This window comes from Mustela nivalis (assembly GCF_964662115.1).
Source record: "Mustela nivalis genome assembly, chromosome: 14".
In the NCBI taxonomy this organism is placed as follows: domain Eukaryota; kingdom Metazoa; phylum Chordata; class Mammalia; order Carnivora; family Mustelidae; genus Mustela; species Mustela nivalis.
Window position 1 is genome coordinate 68,314,081 of NC_139033.1, and position 18,327 is coordinate 68,332,407.

At 37.6% G+C, this 18,327-nt stretch overlaps 1 protein-coding gene and 1 long non-coding RNA gene across 4 annotated transcripts in view; one reads left to right on the forward strand and one right to left on the reverse strand.

Moving 5' to 3' along the window:
* Positions 1 to 3,775: 3,775 nt before the first annotated feature.
* Positions 3,776 to 4,206, reverse strand: LOC309847901. The gene is made up of 2 exons (XR_014302711.1): positions 4,021 to 4,206; positions 3,776 to 3,939 (listed from the first exon to the last, which is right to left on the reverse strand). It is a non-coding gene; the product is annotated as an uncharacterized lncRNA (long non-coding RNA).
* Positions 4,203 to 18,327, forward strand: part of USP14 (ubiquitin specific peptidase 14) — a gene marked incomplete at its 5' end in the record, with an annotated part of 49,571 nt that continues 35,446 nt past the window's right edge. The window contains 3 exons of one of the 3 annotated variants that reach the window (XM_082698775.1): positions 4,203 to 4,557; positions 8,127 to 8,272; positions 10,743 to 10,775. In XM_082698775.1, coding sequence (XP_082554901.1) covers positions 4,542 to 4,557; positions 8,127 to 8,272; positions 10,743 to 10,775 — 195 coding nt within the window. Of the gene's footprint in view, positions 4,558 to 8,110; positions 8,273 to 10,742; positions 10,776 to 18,327 lie in introns of those variants that run through there. The other 2 variants (XM_082698777.1, XM_082698776.1) reach the window with 2 other exon arrangements.

Genomic DNA, 18,327 nt, shown 5'->3' on the forward strand with positions numbered 1-18,327 from the left:
GCATCCTTATAAAGAGGAAGGCAGAGGATCAGAGTGAGAGGCAGAGCTATGAGGATGGAAGCAGGGCTTGAAGGGATGGCATTGCTGGAAGGGGACAGGGAGACATGGAATGTGGGCATCCTCTAGTATCTGGAAAAGGTAAGAACTGCATTCTCCCCTAGAGCTGGAAAGAGTACAATCTTACCAATACCTAAAGATTGAGACCACTGTTGAGCTCTGTTGGCTGGAGCAGTGAGATGATACATTTGTTTTGTCCAGGCCACTTAGTTTGTGATAATCTGTTACAGTAGCAATAGAAGACAAATACACGGTTATTGCATTTTGGGCAGCCCACATCCTGTATCCCAATATGTCTACATGGGAGGCAGAGCCAGACAATCCTTTCCTCATCATTAGCTAATTATATATTGGGTGTTTTTTTTTAAGATTTTATTTACTTATTTGAGAGAGAGAGGGAGATTGAGAGAAAGAGTGTGAGGAGGGTCAGAGGGAAAAGTAGACTCCCCACCAACCAGGGAGCCCAATGAGGGACTCAATCCCAGAATCCTGGGATCATGACCTGAGCTGAAAACTGATGTGTAACCGACTGAGCCACTCAGGCACCCTAATTATATATTCTTAATCAGGACACAGAATCTTGAGGGATTGAGGTGGAAAAGGAATTAGAAATTACTCATGGAGGTGTTGGCAGAAGTGGCCAGAGTGTTTTTGTGACATGACCTTGCCTGTGTTCGCTGCTACTCCTTGGTTCCTATTCATTATCTGTGATTAGTTCACAGGTGTTCCTACTGATTCTGTTAGCTTACCCTATATTCTACCAATCAATTCCTCCCACTGTTTACAGCCAAGAGCTCTAATTCAGAGAGCCATGGAGTTAATTTGTGCACATTTATTTCATTTTCAAAGGCTTTATTTTTTAGTAGTCTTTACACCCAACATGGGGTTTGAACTCATGACCCAAGATCAAGAGTCCCATACTCTACTGACTGAGCCAGCCAAGTGCCCCCCCAACCTGTGCATATTTCAATATACCTATTAGATTCTCAGTCTTATGAGGGCAAGATCTTTGTTTGATTTCATCTGTGTATTTACAGATTCTGTGTTGAGTGTTCTGCACATAATATGTACTTGTTGAATAAGAGGATCAAACAGTTACAATGTAATACTACTTGATGGAAAGGGGTAATTGTAGGAGGACGCTTTAAGTACAGATGAAAGAATTACCATTAAACGGAGACCTTAAAGTTGGGTAGGATTTCTATTAGCTGGATAAGGAGGGGGCATTTTATGCAAGCTACCATAGGTTGTTCACCAATAAAAACTATTCTGCTGGACTATCTGCTCAGCAGGGAGCCTGCTTCCCCCACCCCTGCCTACTCTCTCTCTGACAAATAAAAAAATAAAATATTTTAAGAAAAACTATACTGATACTTGTCTATATTTCACCAACATTATTTATTTATTTACAAGCATGCAGGTTAAGATATTACTAATATATTCATTATTTAAAGAGGTCAATCTTAAGCAGAAGATTCCATCCATTAGACATATAGAGACCAGGGCTTAGTAACAGACGGTATATAGGGTAAATTTACTATCATCTACTGTTCCTGCTGACATCCGGGAAGGCTAGCTATGCAAATTTCCTTTCATGCTTCCTTTTATTTATTTATTTATTTATTTAAAAACATCTTATTTATTTATTTGACAGATCAAGATCACAAGTAGGCAGAGAGGCAGGCTCCCTGTTGAGCAGAGAGCCCAATGTGGGGCTCAATCCCAGGTCCTGGGATCTTGACCTGAGCTGAAGGCAGAGGTTTTACCCACTGAGCCACCCAGGCACCCCTCATACTTCCTTTTAGTTGCTAGCACTGGTCCACATCTTTACTCTGTTCCATTTGTCTTAAACTCAGGTTCTTGATCCTGCAACCAGGAAAGAAGTTAGTTTTACTGAAGCATTGGTCAATGTGAGTGAAAACGGACTTGTTCTGGAAGTCTCTCTGGGTGTGTATAGAATGAGTTAAGTTTAAAACTGGTTGCTCTCACATCCAGTTCTCATAGCATCAAATAATTCCAGATTGCCTACAGAACAGCCATGATTTCTGTTCATAGGTTGGTGGGGGAATACGGACATTAAAGAAACATAGGTTTGATGAAAGTTACTGGAGGGAAAACAGGGTACAATGAGAGCACAGTACAGGGAGGATTTGCAGGGTCATCTTTCCATCTTTAGGACCTCCCTTAATGTGAACAACATACAGAGCAACAAAGATTTTTCCCATAAGGGATCTTTCTTATATATATATATATATTTTTTAAAAGATTTTATTTATTTATTTGACAGAAATATGGCAAGAGAGGGAATACAAGCAGGGTCAGAGGGAGAGGGAGAAGCAGGCTTCCTGCTGAGCAAGGATTCCAATGCAGGGCTCCATCCCAGGACCCTGGGATCATGACCTGAGCCGAAGGCAGTGGCTCAACTGACTAAGCCACCCAGGCACACCTCCAATATATTTTTAAATATATATTTAGGAAAAAGAAACAAGCCAAGAACAAGACTCTTAATTATAGAGAGAACAATGGGATGGTTACTAGAGGGGATGAGGGTCAGGAGTGGGAGAAATAGATGATGGGGTCAAGAAGTCCATGTGTGATAAGCACTGTGTGTTTGTTGTATGGAATTGTTGACTCGCTGTATTTTATATCCCAAACTAATAGAGCACTGTATGGTAACTACACTGGAATTAAAATTAAATAAAAAGATATATTTTATAGAAGTATATGACTGAACATTTGGGAAATAGAGAATAAAGCTACCCATGGTCTGGTGCTCTAACCATACCCTACAAAATCCCTCTGGAGTTTTTATTGTGTAATCTGTAATCGCTATACTAGGTGCAATGCACTGTGCTAAGCATCTTCTATATGTATCTTACTTAATCTTCAGAAGAATCCTATAATACAGCTATTATTCTTGATTTCAAAGACGGAAACTGGAGTTGAGAGGTCACACAGCTAGTAATAACTGGATGCAGGCGAGTCTTTATGACTGTTAATTTTAAATTTAGGTACTTGCAATCATAATGCTCAGTAAGTTTGATAAACTGTTTCCCCTGAATATTACATCACTTTAGAAGATACTCTAGGGGTGCCTGGGTGGCTAAGTGGGTTAAAGCCTCTGCTTTCAGCTCAGGTCATGATCCCAGGGTTCGGGATCGAGCCCTGCATCCGGCTCTGTGTGCATCAGGGAGCCTGCTTCCTCCTCTCTCTCTGCCTGCCTCTCTGCCTACTTGTGATCTCTGTCTGTCAAATAAATAAATAAAATCTTTTAAAAAAATTCTATAGCATCGTTGTGTTGTTTCCATCACATTTTGGATCCTATGCTCATATGTCTTGATGTAGTGAAGGGTGAATAAGACTCCTGATGTATATTCATAAAATTGGTCTCTGAATGGGTTGTAGCGTTTTGAAATGTGGACAATTTACGTCTTAAATTATGGACAGTTTCAACACTTTTGCAGCATTTAGAATAGTAATAAAGCCTGTATGAGGCAAGAAAGTACCCCAAATTTGACGTGAATTTCTTTGAAATTTCTCCTTTAACTTGTAAGCTCTACTTCTCAACTAGAATGCTTGAAATTACCTTTCCCATGACAATTTTGAGTTTGAAGAGGCCTCAGAAACAATCCAGTTGAATTCCCTTTTTCCAGATTGGGGAAACCGGTCCAAGACAAGTAAGTGAAAGGCTATGGGCCACTCTCACCATCGTAGGGCATTTTATTTAATTATTTTGTTTTTAATTATTTTAAATTTTTCTTCTCACTGGATTCAACCTGGAGTCCAAACCGGTTTTGAGGAACAACAGTAACACATTACAATCCAGGCAGACCTATCTCTGCAGCATTCAAAGTCTTCTGACACGCATTTAGTCACAAAATCCTAAAAGGGAGAGCGGGGTATTTTTTATTAAGTAGACCCAGGAGACGGGGGGTGGAGCAAGGCCTGAGGTATTTTTTTTACCGGGTATATGAACAAGGGGAAAGAAACGCCCAGCTCCAATCGAAACCCTCTTTCGAAAAAGGGGAGAAAGACTTTCTTAAAAGGACAGCTGCGGGGCACACGGCTGGCATCCAGCGGGGGCCAGGAGCACAGGGCCAGCCCACTTTGTGGCGGGCGCGGGCAGCACAGGGCAATGCGCAGGCGTGCACCTGTACTGGCGCCGGGGCCGCGTGCCCGCGCCTGCCCGCCGCCGCGCGCGGCTCCGCTCCCACCTCCCTCAGCTCCCCACCCTGCAGGCCCCGCCTCGCCCGCTCTACGCGCCGGGGCTTCTCCTGCAGTCGCCCTGTGGTTCCGCGGCGGGCAAACTGCGTGTTGCTGCGTCATCGCCAGTGGCCGGTTTGAATGAGACTCTCGTCGCACCCGTGCTGCCGCCACTACCGCGCCTCTGCCTTGGCCGCCGCCACAGCTACATCGCGTTCCTCTCCCTTCGTTGCCCTTGCCAGGCCCAGCCTTCCTGCACCGCCGCCGCCTCTTCCGCCGCCATGCCGCTTTATTCCGGTGAGCTCCTTCCTCGCCCTGCACTTCCGTCCTGCGCTAGGCCTCTGAGTAGGCCGGGCCTGCGGGGCCAGCACCCGGCGGAGCATGGGGCTGGGGAGGGGACGGCCAGGCATTGGCTGGGGCTACTGCGGCGGGCGACGACCCTGGCCCCTTCCTCTCCATCTGCTGTTTCCGAGCTCTGCAACCTGAGGGATCGCTGTCCCCTCGGCCCGAGTGGGTGGGAGTGGGGATGGGGAGCGCGAGTCAGCTTCTGGGAGCGGTGACTCTGCAGAATAGTTTTTCTGTCACGTCCTAGGGAGCCAGGAGAGGGGAGGGTGTGTCCCGAGGCCCCCGGGACCGGGCTAGAGGTGTAGTGGGATTTGCTTGGACTCGTCAGTGGTAGCTGCGGAAGGAGAGGGTCGGGAGGGGGAAGCCTGGGGAAAGGGAGGGATGGAAGGACCTCGGATGGACGGTTAGCTTTCAGGGTGCTTCGGGTTTCCCTTAACAGCTTCCGATAGCTTCCCCTTTGCTGCTTTTGGCTCAAACACCCCTTTTGTACCAATTTCAGTTTTATCCCGAGGTAGATTGTGAACTTACTGTTTTCATCAAACGTTCTATTGGGTTTCTACGTCTGAAGAATGATGTTAAGCTTTGAGACTTAGATGAACACAAATACCCGCAGGCGTCATTTCCTTTTAAGTGGCAATTGGCTTTTTTTTTTTTTTTTTTTTTTTTTTTTTAATTTTGCTTGAGGCAGGCCAAGGTATTAGCCAGGGATCACATTTTCAGTTAATGGACCTTGCTGTTCTTAGTCTTTTTCAAAATGGCACCTAAAACGTATGTGGTGACTTCGGTTCGCAGTGAATGTGTGATTCATTGGCCATTCCTAACTCCATAATTTCTTTATTGAAGATTCAGCATTTCCAAAGAATGATATGAATCAAAGGAACAATGTTTAATTTCGATGTGGATTCTTGGTGTTCTAGAATCTTAAACCGAGCGCTTTAATGATTGCTCAACCTCTTTCTAAAGCCAAGATTAACAGCAGAATGGTACTTGAAATATTCTATTTATGCAATGTAGAATTGAGGGGTTATTAATTAAGTGATGGCGATAAATACCAGTGTATGCTAATACTTAAACACACTGGTAGACTCATACAACACCACCAGCCTCTCTTTGTTCCCCTCAAGAAATACTTGTATTCACCAAACCCTGTATCTTAACATTAAGTTCTGTCTTATACATTTTAACCATATCCTTCCCTTATTTCCAAAATGAGAGAATTGAAGTAGGTTTCTAAGGTTTCTTCTTTGACCTCTCCATATTGAGAATTTATATTTTTCAGGTTCTGCCAAAAAACCCTATATTAAAATAAGAATATTTTAAGTACTATTTCATAAGTGTTAGTAGAAAATTAAATAGATTCATATATGGTTAAGGATAAGTGCTGTTAAAATTAATGGACACCTGTATACCTGGCACAAAGCTAGTATTTTTATACATGTTGCTTTGTTTTAACCTTCAGCATAACCTGTGACACCAGTATAATTCTCTTTGATGGATAAACAAAAAGTTTAAGTAACTTGCTCATGGTGACACAGCTAAATTAATTTCAGATAGGTTCCTCCTCATTATTTCTAGTACTGTTTTAGTTTAATCTTTTGCTTGTACATTGTTCTCTGTTCCTAGTTTATTTCAAAATTACAGTTGTGTCCTCTTCAAACCCATTTTTGCCAGCTGCTGCTAGAACATTCTGATGTTCAAACCAGACTAAAGTGGCGTTTATGAAAACCTTTCACAGATACTGCATTTCTCTAACATAAAACCCAAAGCCTGTATGTTTTAGCATGACATGTTATCTTTTGTGACTTTCTCCTTGGTCAGCTTCCAGTTTCAGTTTCCTCCCCCCTCTCTCAGGGAATTACTTAAATCTCAGAGCACAAAATGCAGTTTTATGCTTTTGATGTTTTTCTTAACTTTTCCAGGAATGCTTATCTTTAGGCTAACACTTAATTTTTTCTTTGAGACTCAACTCAGAGAGAAGTTACAACTTCCTCCAGGCAGTCTTTCACTCATTCGTTTGTGATCCTCTAACATTTATAATATTTATATTTATATTTATATTATATTGTTAATTATTTTTACCTTTTCTCCCCCTTTTCTCTCTTTTATTAGATTCTAAGTTCATAGAATCTTCCTAGAGCTTGTTCTGGGGCTTATTGAATGAATGTTAAACACATTAATTGAACTAGTGAAGGAGTTGGGATTTGGAGTAAGGATTAGTTTTTCATATTTTGGTTTTATTGGAAAAACAGACAACTCTTGTGAGATTCTTATTTGAGTAGGTATGAAGTTTTCAGTGGCAAGCTATGTATATTGTATTTACTTACTTTTATGTTATTTCAAAAGTTAGGTATTTCATGAGGCCAATAGACTTTTTTTTTATTATATGGTAAAATATATGTAACCAAAAATGTACTCCTTAAACCATTTTTAAGTGTACATTTTTGGCATTAAGTACATTCATATTGTTGTGTAACTGTCCTCACCATCCACCTTCAGAGCTTTTTCATGTACCTACACTGAAATTCTGTGAACAATAACTCTCCATTTCCTCTTCCTTCCAGCCTCCTGGCAACCACCATCCTACTTTCTGTCTATGAATTTGACCACTGTAGGTACCTCACATAAGGGAAATCATAATGTTTGACTTTTGGCATCTGGCTTACTTTGTTTAGCATAATGTCTCCAAGGTTCATCCATGTGATGTATATATAAGAATTTCATTACTTTTTAAGGCTGAATAATATCCATTGTAGGTCTGTACCACATTTTGTTCATCTGTTTATCTGTTAATGGACACTTGGTTCACTCACATCTTTGAGTCTTTTGGGAATAATGCACTATGAACAGGGGTATACAGATAGCAGTTTGAGTCCCTGCTTCATACTTTTGAGTATATACTTAGAAATGGAATTCCTGGATCATATGGTAAGTTTAATTTTTTGAGGAACGACCATACTTTTTTCTGCAGTGGCTGTACTGTTTTATATTCCCATCAGGAATGTTCAAGGGTTCTAGTTTTTCTACATTGTCACCAGCACATGATGTTTTCTTCTTTGTTGGCTTCTTTTTTTTAATAGCCATCTAAATGACTGAAGAAAGATTTCTGTATTTTTTTAATTTTGAAATTTCTGCATCTTTTGATTTTTGGATTTTTTTTAAAAGATTTTATTTATTTATTTGACAGAGATCTCAAGTAGGTGGAGAGGCAGGCAGAGAGAGAGAGGAGGAAGCAGGCTCCCCACTGAGCAGAGAGCCCTATGTGGGGCTCGATCCCAGGACCCTGGGATCATGACCTGAGCCGAAGGCAGAGGCTTTAACCCACTGAGCCACCCAGGTGCCCCTAATATTTGACCACCTCTTGCATAGGAACTACACCTTTCAATTCTCCCATGGAACCTTTCTTCTTGAAATTCAGAGTCTGCATTCCTACACCTGTTTTAAATATGCTTTATTTTATTTTATTTTTTAAAATATGCCTTATTTTTATAAATGAAAAAAATAAATTATGGTTTTGTTTGCAGTTACTGTGAAATGGGGAAAGGAGAAATTTGAAGGTGTAGAATTGAACACTGATGAACCTCCAATGGTGTTCAAGGCTCAGCTTTTTGCACTCACTGGTGTCCAGCCGGCCAGACAGAAAGTTATGGTGAAAGGAGGAACATTGAAGGTAAAATTTAGTCCAAATTTTCATTATATACAATATATAATTAGTGGAAACAAATACCAGAAAATGTAGCATTTGAGGTATATATATTTTTTAATTTGTTGAGAGTGTATAGTCTGTGAATTTAAAACTTTCTTATTCATGTTTGTGTAGAAAGGAACACTGTAGCCATTTCAAAGCACTATATTATAGAAGCATCATTAAAGTTTTTATTTTAAAATGCATTGTATTACTGAATACTCATAGGAGTCAGGGGAGTTGGGAATTTTCCATTTATCTCTGTTGTTTGGATTTTTTTCCTGGTGAAGGTGTGTTAAAAATATTTTATTTTGTTTAGATTAATATAAAAATGTATACACCTTTAGTAGTTTTCTGTTATGGGGTGGAGAAAATTTTATCTCTTAAAAATATGGGACAATATGGTAGATTAAAAAAAAAAAAGACTACAGAAGGTATTTTTGTACATGCATTCAAATGTTGAAATTCAGAATAGTTCAACATCTTTACCAAAGCCTCGTTTCTGGAATACTGTAAAACTGTTAATTTTTTTTGGCCTGTTTCATATTCTACTCATTGAAAAAGGGCTCTTATCACTTAGGGAGTAATTGCTATATAAAACCTGTTTGGAGGTAGGAGAAAATATTTCTGTTAAAAGAGAGAGCAAACATAATTTTTCCTTTAGTTTCCTTGGGATGGTCATATTGACTACAGTTAGGAGTCTAAGCTTCCTGGTGTCATTGGTGATGGGCCACAAAAACATGCAAGTATTACTATTTGTAAAACTATGGAAGTATAGTTTTAAAAAGACAATACCCTCAAGAGTTAGGTGTGAAATGCCAAGAGCTATAGTTAACTTTAGAGATGTGGCTTGATTGCCCCTGTCAGGTGGGCAGTGAAATTGATGTTGGTGAAGAAAACATTGTTTCCCCTCCAAGTTGCATTATGAGCTTTTTAGTCATTAGTGGCTCGATAACTGAATTTGTGATGAGCTGTATACTGGTGGTGTGCTATGGAGAATTACAGAGAAATAGTAATTAAATGAAATTGACTACTAATAGTAATCACTTACAGAATAATTATTTTGTGCCAGGCTTTTATTTTCTTTAATTCTCAACTCTGTATATTGGAAAAATGAGAATAAATGTATTTTATAATTTAATAAATGAGAAAACTTAGCATCAGAGAGATTTAAGTAACGTATAGCAGGTTACTAGAAGAGCATGTGATTTACAAGCCAAGCAAATATCGGTTCATTTTTTCAGCTTTGTGTGATCTCAGATAAGGGAACTGAGGGAGCATGTATATAGTTATCATTCCTTTTGATTAATAGAAATGGACCTTAAACTGAGAAGGATATTTAGGAAGTTACTGTTGCACTTTGAAGCATGAAAGAAAAAATTGGCACTACCAAAGGGAAGCATATTGGGTGCCTGGCATTTTGTCTGAAAAAGAAGTTATGTGGAAATGACGTTATTCTGTGAAGGTAAAGAGTTTAGCTGCAGTATGCGGTAGGCCAAGATGTCTGGGGGCCAATCATGGCATTAAAAAAATTGTTTTAATTGAGTATATTGAAGTGAAAATATTTAATTACTTCATAGATGTGAAATTTGGGACTTGAAAAAAAATTTGTGGACACAGCAGATGTCATGAAGGGTAGTTTGCTTCTGGTATTCCTGGTATAATTTTTAATAGCACTTTCCTTCTTAAGAATCTGCTTTGAAAAAAAAAAGAAAAAAAAAAAAGAATCTCCTGCTTTAGACAGTAAATTATATAATCATTGTAATTATATTTAGACCTTATTTCATAAGTTACTCTTAATTCCTGTCACATAAGCTAATTACTAGTTTTGCTGGGTGCATACATATAACAAACATGGAGAAAAATTTGTATCTATCATCAAGGTTTAGTATAGTCAGGTTTATTGTTTTTTAGATTGTGTCTTTGGTAGTTTAAGCAATTGTTTTTTTTGAAATTATTAACAGATAATGTATTATTTGTTTCAGGGGTACAGGTCTGTGAGTCTTCAGTCTTAACACAATTCACAGCACTCACCATAGCATATACCCTCCCCAGTGTCCATAACCCAGCCACCCTATCTTCCCCACTTTGCCACCCCCCAGCAACCCTCAGTTTGTTTCCTGAGATTGAGTCTCCTAAGGTTTGTCTCCCTCTTGGTCCCCTTTTATTTTCATTTTTTCTCTCCCCACCCCCCCACAAGCCCCCAATGTAGTTAAAGCAATTATAAGACTTACTGACTGTAACACTGCATTTAAAACAAAATACTTTTGATTATAGTAATTTTAAGTAAAAATTACTTTTTTTAATAAGTAATTTTTTAAATAAAATTATTTTTTAAATAAGTAAAAATCTGCAAAAAAATTCTATTTTGGAGTAGCTTAAAATTCATTGATTATTAGAATATGTTCAGATTATACAGGGGTCGTTAAATGTTTTTCATTTGTTTTTAAAACAGGATGATGATTGGGGAAACCTCAAAATAAAAAATGTAAGTATTATCCTCAGAGCATTTACTATAATTCAGTTTCTTAATTATTATATACAAATGTGTTGCAGATGCTTTTTTTCCATAGATGTATCCAGTGGAACACCAGCACTATTTATTGAAAATACTCTCTTTTTCTGATTGACTTGTCTTGGGAGAATCCATGGCAGATTTACTTTTGGATTCCTCTTTCATTGATATATTTCATTGATATTGATATATCCTCTTTCATGCTAGTACACATATGTCTTAGTGATTAAAGCTTTTAATAAGTCTTGAAATGAGATAGCATAAGTTCTCCAACTTGTGCAAGAATATTTTAGCTTCTTTGCATTTCCTTTTGATTTTAGAATAAGTGTCAGTTTTTACAAATGGACTCTTGGAATTTTAAGATCGTATTGGTTCTTTGTTCAGTTTGGGGAAAATGGCCATCTTAACAGTATTTAGTATAGAATCCTTAAAATGATGTACTCTGTTTAGGTCTTTATATTCTCCTAAACTGAGTTTGTAGCTTCTTAGTGTAGGATCTTCATGGTTTTTGTTAGATTCTTTGGACTTAAGGTTTCGTGGCTGTTAAATGATATTTAAAAAAAAATTTTGTTTTCCAGTGTTCATGGGTAGGTTATAAAAATGTAGTTTTTTTTCATCCTGTGACCTTGCTAAATTCACTTAATAGTTTCATTAGTTATTTTCTGGATTCCACTGGGGTTTTTTTTTATGTACAGGAGCATGTTATCTGCAGATAGAGGTATTTTTACTTCTTCCTTTCCAATCTTTATGACTTTCACTTCTTACTATTGCCTTATTTCCTAGGCTAGGACTTCTTATAATACAGTGTTGAATAGAAAGTGGTGAGAATGGTCATCTTTGTCTTATCCTAACTTGTTCACTGGGACTTTTAAAATTACGAATGGCTGTCGAATTTTGTTAAGTTTTAAAAAGATCATACGATTTTCCTATTTTATTCTGATAGTCTGGTTAATCTCATTGATTTTTTATTCTTCTTTTTTTTTCTTTTTTAAAGATTGTATTTATTTATTTGACAGGCAGAGAGGCAGGCAGAGAGAGAGGAAGGGAAACAGGCTCTCTGCTGAGCAGAGAGCTGGATGTGGGGCTCCATCCCAGGACTCTGGGATCATGACCTCAGCTGAAGGCAGAGACTTTAACCCACTGAGCCACTTGGGTACCCCATTTTTAATTTTTTTAAGTTTGTTTATTTATTTATGTATTTGAGAGACAGCGAGAGAGTGCATGAACGAGAGGGAGAAGCAGACTCCCTACCTAGCGGGGAGCCAGATGTAGGGCTCTGTCCCAGGACCTGAGATCATGGCCTGAGCTCAGCTTAACTGACTGAGCTACTCAGGCACCCCTCATTGATTTTTAATTTTTAAATATTGCATTCCTGGGATGTGCAACCCTCAAATTTTTTTTTTTTTTTTTTTAAAGATTTATTTATTTGTCAGAGAGAGAGCGAGCGAGAGCGAGCACAGGCAGACACAGTGGAAAGCAGAGTCAGAGGGAGAAGCAGGCTCCCTGCGGAGCAAGGAGCCCGATGTGGGACTCGATCCCAGGACGCTGGGATCATGACCTGAGCCGAAGGCAGCTGCTTAACCAACTGAGCCACCCAGGCGTCCCTCAAATTTTTTTTTTTTTGCAGCCCTAATTGTCCTCTTAAATTATTTTTAAACCCCAAAGAGTTTCATATATATTAGTTTATATCTATTGGCATTTATCATATTAGAAATTAAAACAAATTTAAAATGTTTATTTAAACAAATTTTTTAAAAATTTTATTTATTTATTTATTTGACAGAGAGAGAGATCACAAGTAGGCGGAGAGGCAGTCAGAGAGAGAGAGAGAGAGGAGGAAGCAGGCTCCCTGCTGAGCAGAGAGCCCGATGTGGGACTCGATCCCAGGACCCTGAGATCATGACCCGAGCCGAAGGCAGCGGCTTAACCCACTGAGCCACCCAGATGCCCTAAAATGTTTATTTATTACAAACCCATTACATGTTAATTTTGTATTTTTAAATGTTTCCCTAGAAATATTGGGAAAGGACTGGCAGTGCTTTATATTTTTGCAAATCTCTTGAAAATCTGTCTTAATAGAAGATAATCGAATTCTCATAGTTGCTTTTACATTCAGTCTGCTGAGATAAGTTGTTTTAGTTGAGGTATGTGTAATAAATCTGGCCTCACATAAATAGGTTCAAAAAGGAGGTATCTTTTCTGATAAAATTGTGAACATTCATCTTTCATAGTATACCCAAACTCAACATGTAATAGCTAATTATTGGTTAGTTTGTGGTAGAAACCACATCAGTGACTTTTTGTGCATAGAAATCTACTTGGCTATAATTCAAAAGGTGCCAAGTATATAGTGATAGATATAAAATTCAAATTTTCACTCGAAAGCTCTAATTTTGTCATTGGCAACTTTATGTAGTCATTTATTTTTCCTAAAGCAGCAAGCTCACTTCATTTATTTGAGAAATATTGGCTAAATACTTGAGTATAAAAACCCATAATTTGTAGTTTTAAGTAAAATGATACTGAAAAAGTAACAAGTCTATTTGCAACTCATACATTTAACATAAGCTATCCTGAAGAAAATGATCATGTTTTTGATATCAGATGTCTTATTTCTATTGATTATTTTCATATGTGTGTATGTATGTAATTTATTTAGAGAAGGAGTGGGTAGGGGCCGAAAAAGAGAGAAAGAGAATCTTAAGCAGGCTCTATGCCTAGCAAGAGCCTGACAGGTCTCCATCTCACAACTTTGACATTGTGACCTTAGCCAAAATTGAGTTGGACATCAAGCATTGGATGCTTAACCAACAGAGCTACCCAGGTGCCCCATATATCTTTTATTTTTAAGATTTTATTTATTTGACAGAGAGCATAAGTAGGCAGAGCAGCAGGCAGAGGCAGAGGGAGAGGGAGAAGCAGGTTTCTGTGACTGAGCAGGGAGCCTAATGCGGGGCTCAATCCCAGGACCTTGGGATCATGACCTGAGCAGAAGACAGATGCTTAACCGACTAAGCCACCCAGGTGCCCCTCCTCTGATATATTTTTAATAGATTTATTTTGCAGAACAGTTTTAGGTTCACAGCAAAGACTGAGTGGAAGAAACAGGCTTTCCCATATATCCTCTTCCCCACACAGGCAGAAGCCTCCTCCATTACCAACATCTCCTATCAGGATGGCACATTTGTTATAATTTTTTTTTTTAAGCTTTTATTTGTCAGAGAGAGAGAGAGTGCAGGCACGTGTGTGAGCACACAAGCAGGGGGCACGGCAGGCAGAGGGAGAAGCAGGCTCCCTGCTGAGCAAGGAGCTCCATGTGGGACTTGATCCTGGGTTCCTGCTTCATGACCTGACCTAAAGGCAACTTAACCAACTGAGCCCCCCCAGGCATCCCACATTTGTTACAATTGATGAACTTATATTGACACATCATTGTTGCCCAAAGTCCAGGCTTTACGTGAGGATTTACTGTTGGTGTTATACATTCTTTGAGTTTGGACAAATGTATAATGACATGTATTCACCATTATAGTGTCATACAGAGTAGTTTTATTGTCCCCAAAATTCTGTGTGCTCTGCCTTTTCATCCCTTCAACCCCCTGACAACGATTGATATTTTTACTGTCTCCATTGTTTTGCCTTTTTCCAGAGTGTCATGTATTGGGAATCCTACAAGATGTGACCTTTCTTTCACTTAGTAATATGTATTTAAATTTCCTCCATGTCTCTTCATGGCTTATATAGTATAGTTCTTTTTAGTGCTGAATATAGTCCATTTTATGGACGTACCAGAGTTTTATTCACCTGCTGAAGGAGATCTTGGTTGCCAGGAAAGTAAGTCTTTTTTGAATGGGAAATTCCCATTTCATAACACAGAATATCACAAAGAAATGTATTCAAAGGTCAAGATTTAATAAAATCAATAATCATTTTTACCAATTTATTTTATATCATTACTTTGATATGTGCTAATAATCATTTTTACCAATTTATTTTATATCATTACTTTGATATGTGCTAAACTGTTAAAAAATTTTTATCCTCAAGTGATTTACCACCAGTAGTGCAGATGTCAGCACTGAAAAAGGGACAGTAACGTCATAGTATTATGAAAATAGTTTTGACCTTGCTGGCTTTGTGAAAGAATCTCAGAGACCAGTAGGGGTTCACAAACACTTTGAGAACTGGGACAAACCCACTGAGTCATGATTTATTTATCTCCTTTATACATTGTTGGATTTAATTTTCTCATTTAAAAAAGAAAGATATTTGTATATATGTTCATGAGAGGTATTAATATTTTTATTTGGGAATGTATTGCCCTTTCTTTTCTAAATGAGTTTGTGTAAGATTGGCATTTCTGTAAATACTTGAAATAATTTACTAGTGAATTTTATCTGGACCTGGATTTTCTTTAAGAATTTGATTGATATTTAACTTCTTTAATAGATAAAGGGTACTTAGATTTTCTGTTTTTTATGCCAGTTTTGGTGAATTTTCTCTTTGAGAAAATTTGTTTAAATATATTGAATTTATTGGCATGAAGTTGTTCATAATATCCAGACTGTTCATTAATTATTCTTTTATATCTGTTATCTTTATTTCCCATACCTTCCCATACCTGATAAGTCTTTGGTGTTTTGTTTTTGGTCAGTGTTGCTAAGGATTTATCAATTACTCTTTTCAGTTGTTTACTTTGTTTACTTCATATATTATCCATTTTCCACTTTATTGATATTTATGTTATTTTCTTTTCTACATTTGGTTTAAATTGCTTCATTTTCTTGCTTTTTAAAGTGTGTGCTTAAATCATTGATTTTTTTTTTAATACCTTCTTTCCTTATGTAGACACTTAAAATTATTATTTTCTGTTTAATCACTTGTAGTTGTAGCCACAACTTTTGATGTGCTCTGTTTTTATTATGCAGTTAAATATTTTCTTATGTTGTGGGTGTTTTTTTGATTTAGTTTTTTGCTCTTTTACCTATACATTATTTAGAATTATGTTGTTTCATCTCCAATTATTTGGGCCTTTTTCTAATACATTTCTGTTACATATTTCTCATTTGGTTCTGTGTAGTCCCAGAACATACCAATGTTATTTTGGTCATCTGAGTTTATTGCTCATTTTTAATGGACTGTATATAGCCCAGAAAGCCTAAAATGTTTATTATGTGGTCCTTAATAGGAAAAGTTTGTTGACTCTTGGTATAAGGGTACTAAGATGATGACTTTGAGCCACTCCTCTAGGATTTATATTACATATCTTTAATCATCCTCTGCCTTAAATAACAAATGACTTCAGGTATAGTATAAGATTCTTAAAATAGTATGCTTCCATTTCCCTGGTCCTTGGTGCTATTGTTGTCATACAGTTTACTTCCACATGTTAGAAATCTTATACTTCATTCCTATTTTTGCCTTAAATAGTCATTTATCATTTAAAGAGAGTAAAAATGTTTAAAACTCATTTACCATTTTTGGCATTCTTCCTTTGGATCCAAATATAGATTTCCATCAGATACCATTTTCTTCTGCTTCAAGAACTTACACGTTTCTTACAGAGCAAGTCTATGAATTTTCTCTACTTTTGTTTTTCTGAAAAGCTCTTTATTTCACCTTTATTTTTGAAAGACATATTTGATAGGTATAGATTTCAAGATTAACACTTTTTCTTTGAATACATGAAAAATGTCTTCTGATCTGCATAGTTTTCATTCTTAATTCCTTTACATATAGTATGTCTTGTTCTTCCTGATGCTTTTGAGATTGCTTTTTAGCAATTTAATTACATGTCTTGGAGAGGTTTGCTTATATTTATTCTGTTTGAGTTTCTTGGATTTGTGAGTTTATAGTTTTTATTAAATTTGGAAAATTTTATCTATTTAAGTTTGTTTTCTGTGTGCCCTTCTCTCTCCTCTTTTTTGAGACTACAATTCCATATATTGGGTAGTTTTGTCATTGTAAAATTTTGGTCCCTTTTATGAGTGTGTGTGTGTGCACGCATGTTCATCTGTTAATGGATATTTTTGTTTCTACTTTTTGACTGTTAGGAACAGAACTGCTGGGAACCTTCATTTTTGTAGATGCACATTTTCCTTTTCCTTGAGTAAATAACCTGTGAGTGAAATTGCTGTGTCTTATGGTTAAGAATGTGTTTAACTTTGTAAGAAACTGCCAAATACTTTCTAAAGTGATGGTTATACCATTCTACATTCTTATGAATGGTATATGATAGATCCAGTTGTTCTGCCATCACAGCATTTGACTGTTGTCAGTCATTTTTGTTTTAGTCATTCTGGTGGGTGTGTAGTGATACTTCCTTATGGTTTTAGTTTACATTTATATGATGACTGATGGTATTGAATGCTTTAACCTTATTGGCACCTTTTATATCTTTTTGTGAAATGTCTGCTCAGATCTTTATGTATTTTTAAATGGGTTATTTTCTTACTTGCATATAAAGAATACCTACTGGGATCAAGTCTTGTGAGATATATCTGCTGTGATACTTTCAGTTTCTGATTTTTTTGTCTTTTTAAAAATGTTTTTTTGAGTAGAAATTTTAAATTTGTTCAAGTATCACTTATCAGGTTTCTTTCTTTTATGGTTTTGACTATTTGTATCCCATCTAAGAAATCTTTGCCTGTGTCAAGGTCACAAGAGACTTCGGTTTTCTGAAACTTTTACAAGTTTTATCTTTTATACTTAGGTATATCATCTGTTTTGAGCAGACTCTTGTGTTTGTTGTTAAGCAGTGGTTAAGGTTTATTGTTTTCATATGAGTGTGTTCAGTTGTATGAGCACATCTAAGTCCGTTTCTGGATTTTGTTCTGTTGATTTGTATATGTACCTTTACACCAGTACCCACTCCCCACCGTCTTGATTATTCAAGACTTGAAATCAAGCAGTAGAAGTCCAGATTGTTGTTCTTTTCCAACACTTACTGGCTATTCTAAAGTCTTTGCATGTCCTTTGGACATTTTAGATTCAGTTCATTTTCTACAAGAGTCTTCTGGGATTTTGATTGGAATTACATTGATACTATATATCAAACTGGGATGTCTTTAAAAAAAATTGCTTTTTAATTTATTTATTTGACAGACAGAGATCACAGGTAGGCACAGAGGCAGGCAGAGAGAGAGAGGAAGGGAAGCAGGCTCCCCACTGAGCAGAGAGCCCAATATGGGGCTCGATCCCAGGACCCTGGGATCATGACCTGAGCCGAAGGCAGAGGCTTTAACCCACTGAGCCACCAAGGTGCCCCTTTAAAAATTTTTTTTTAAACATTTTTCTGTTTTGAGAGAGAACTTGTATGCATGAGTGGCGGGGGAGGAGCAGTGGCATTGGGAGAGGGGGAGAGAATCTTAAGCAGGCTTCATGCCCAGCATGGAGCCCCATGTCGGGCTTGATCTCACAACCCTGAGATAGTGACCTGAGCCCAAATCAAGAGTCGGATGCTTAACTTACGGAGAGCCAGCTAGGGACCCCCAAATTGGGACATCTTGAATCTTCTGAAAAAAAT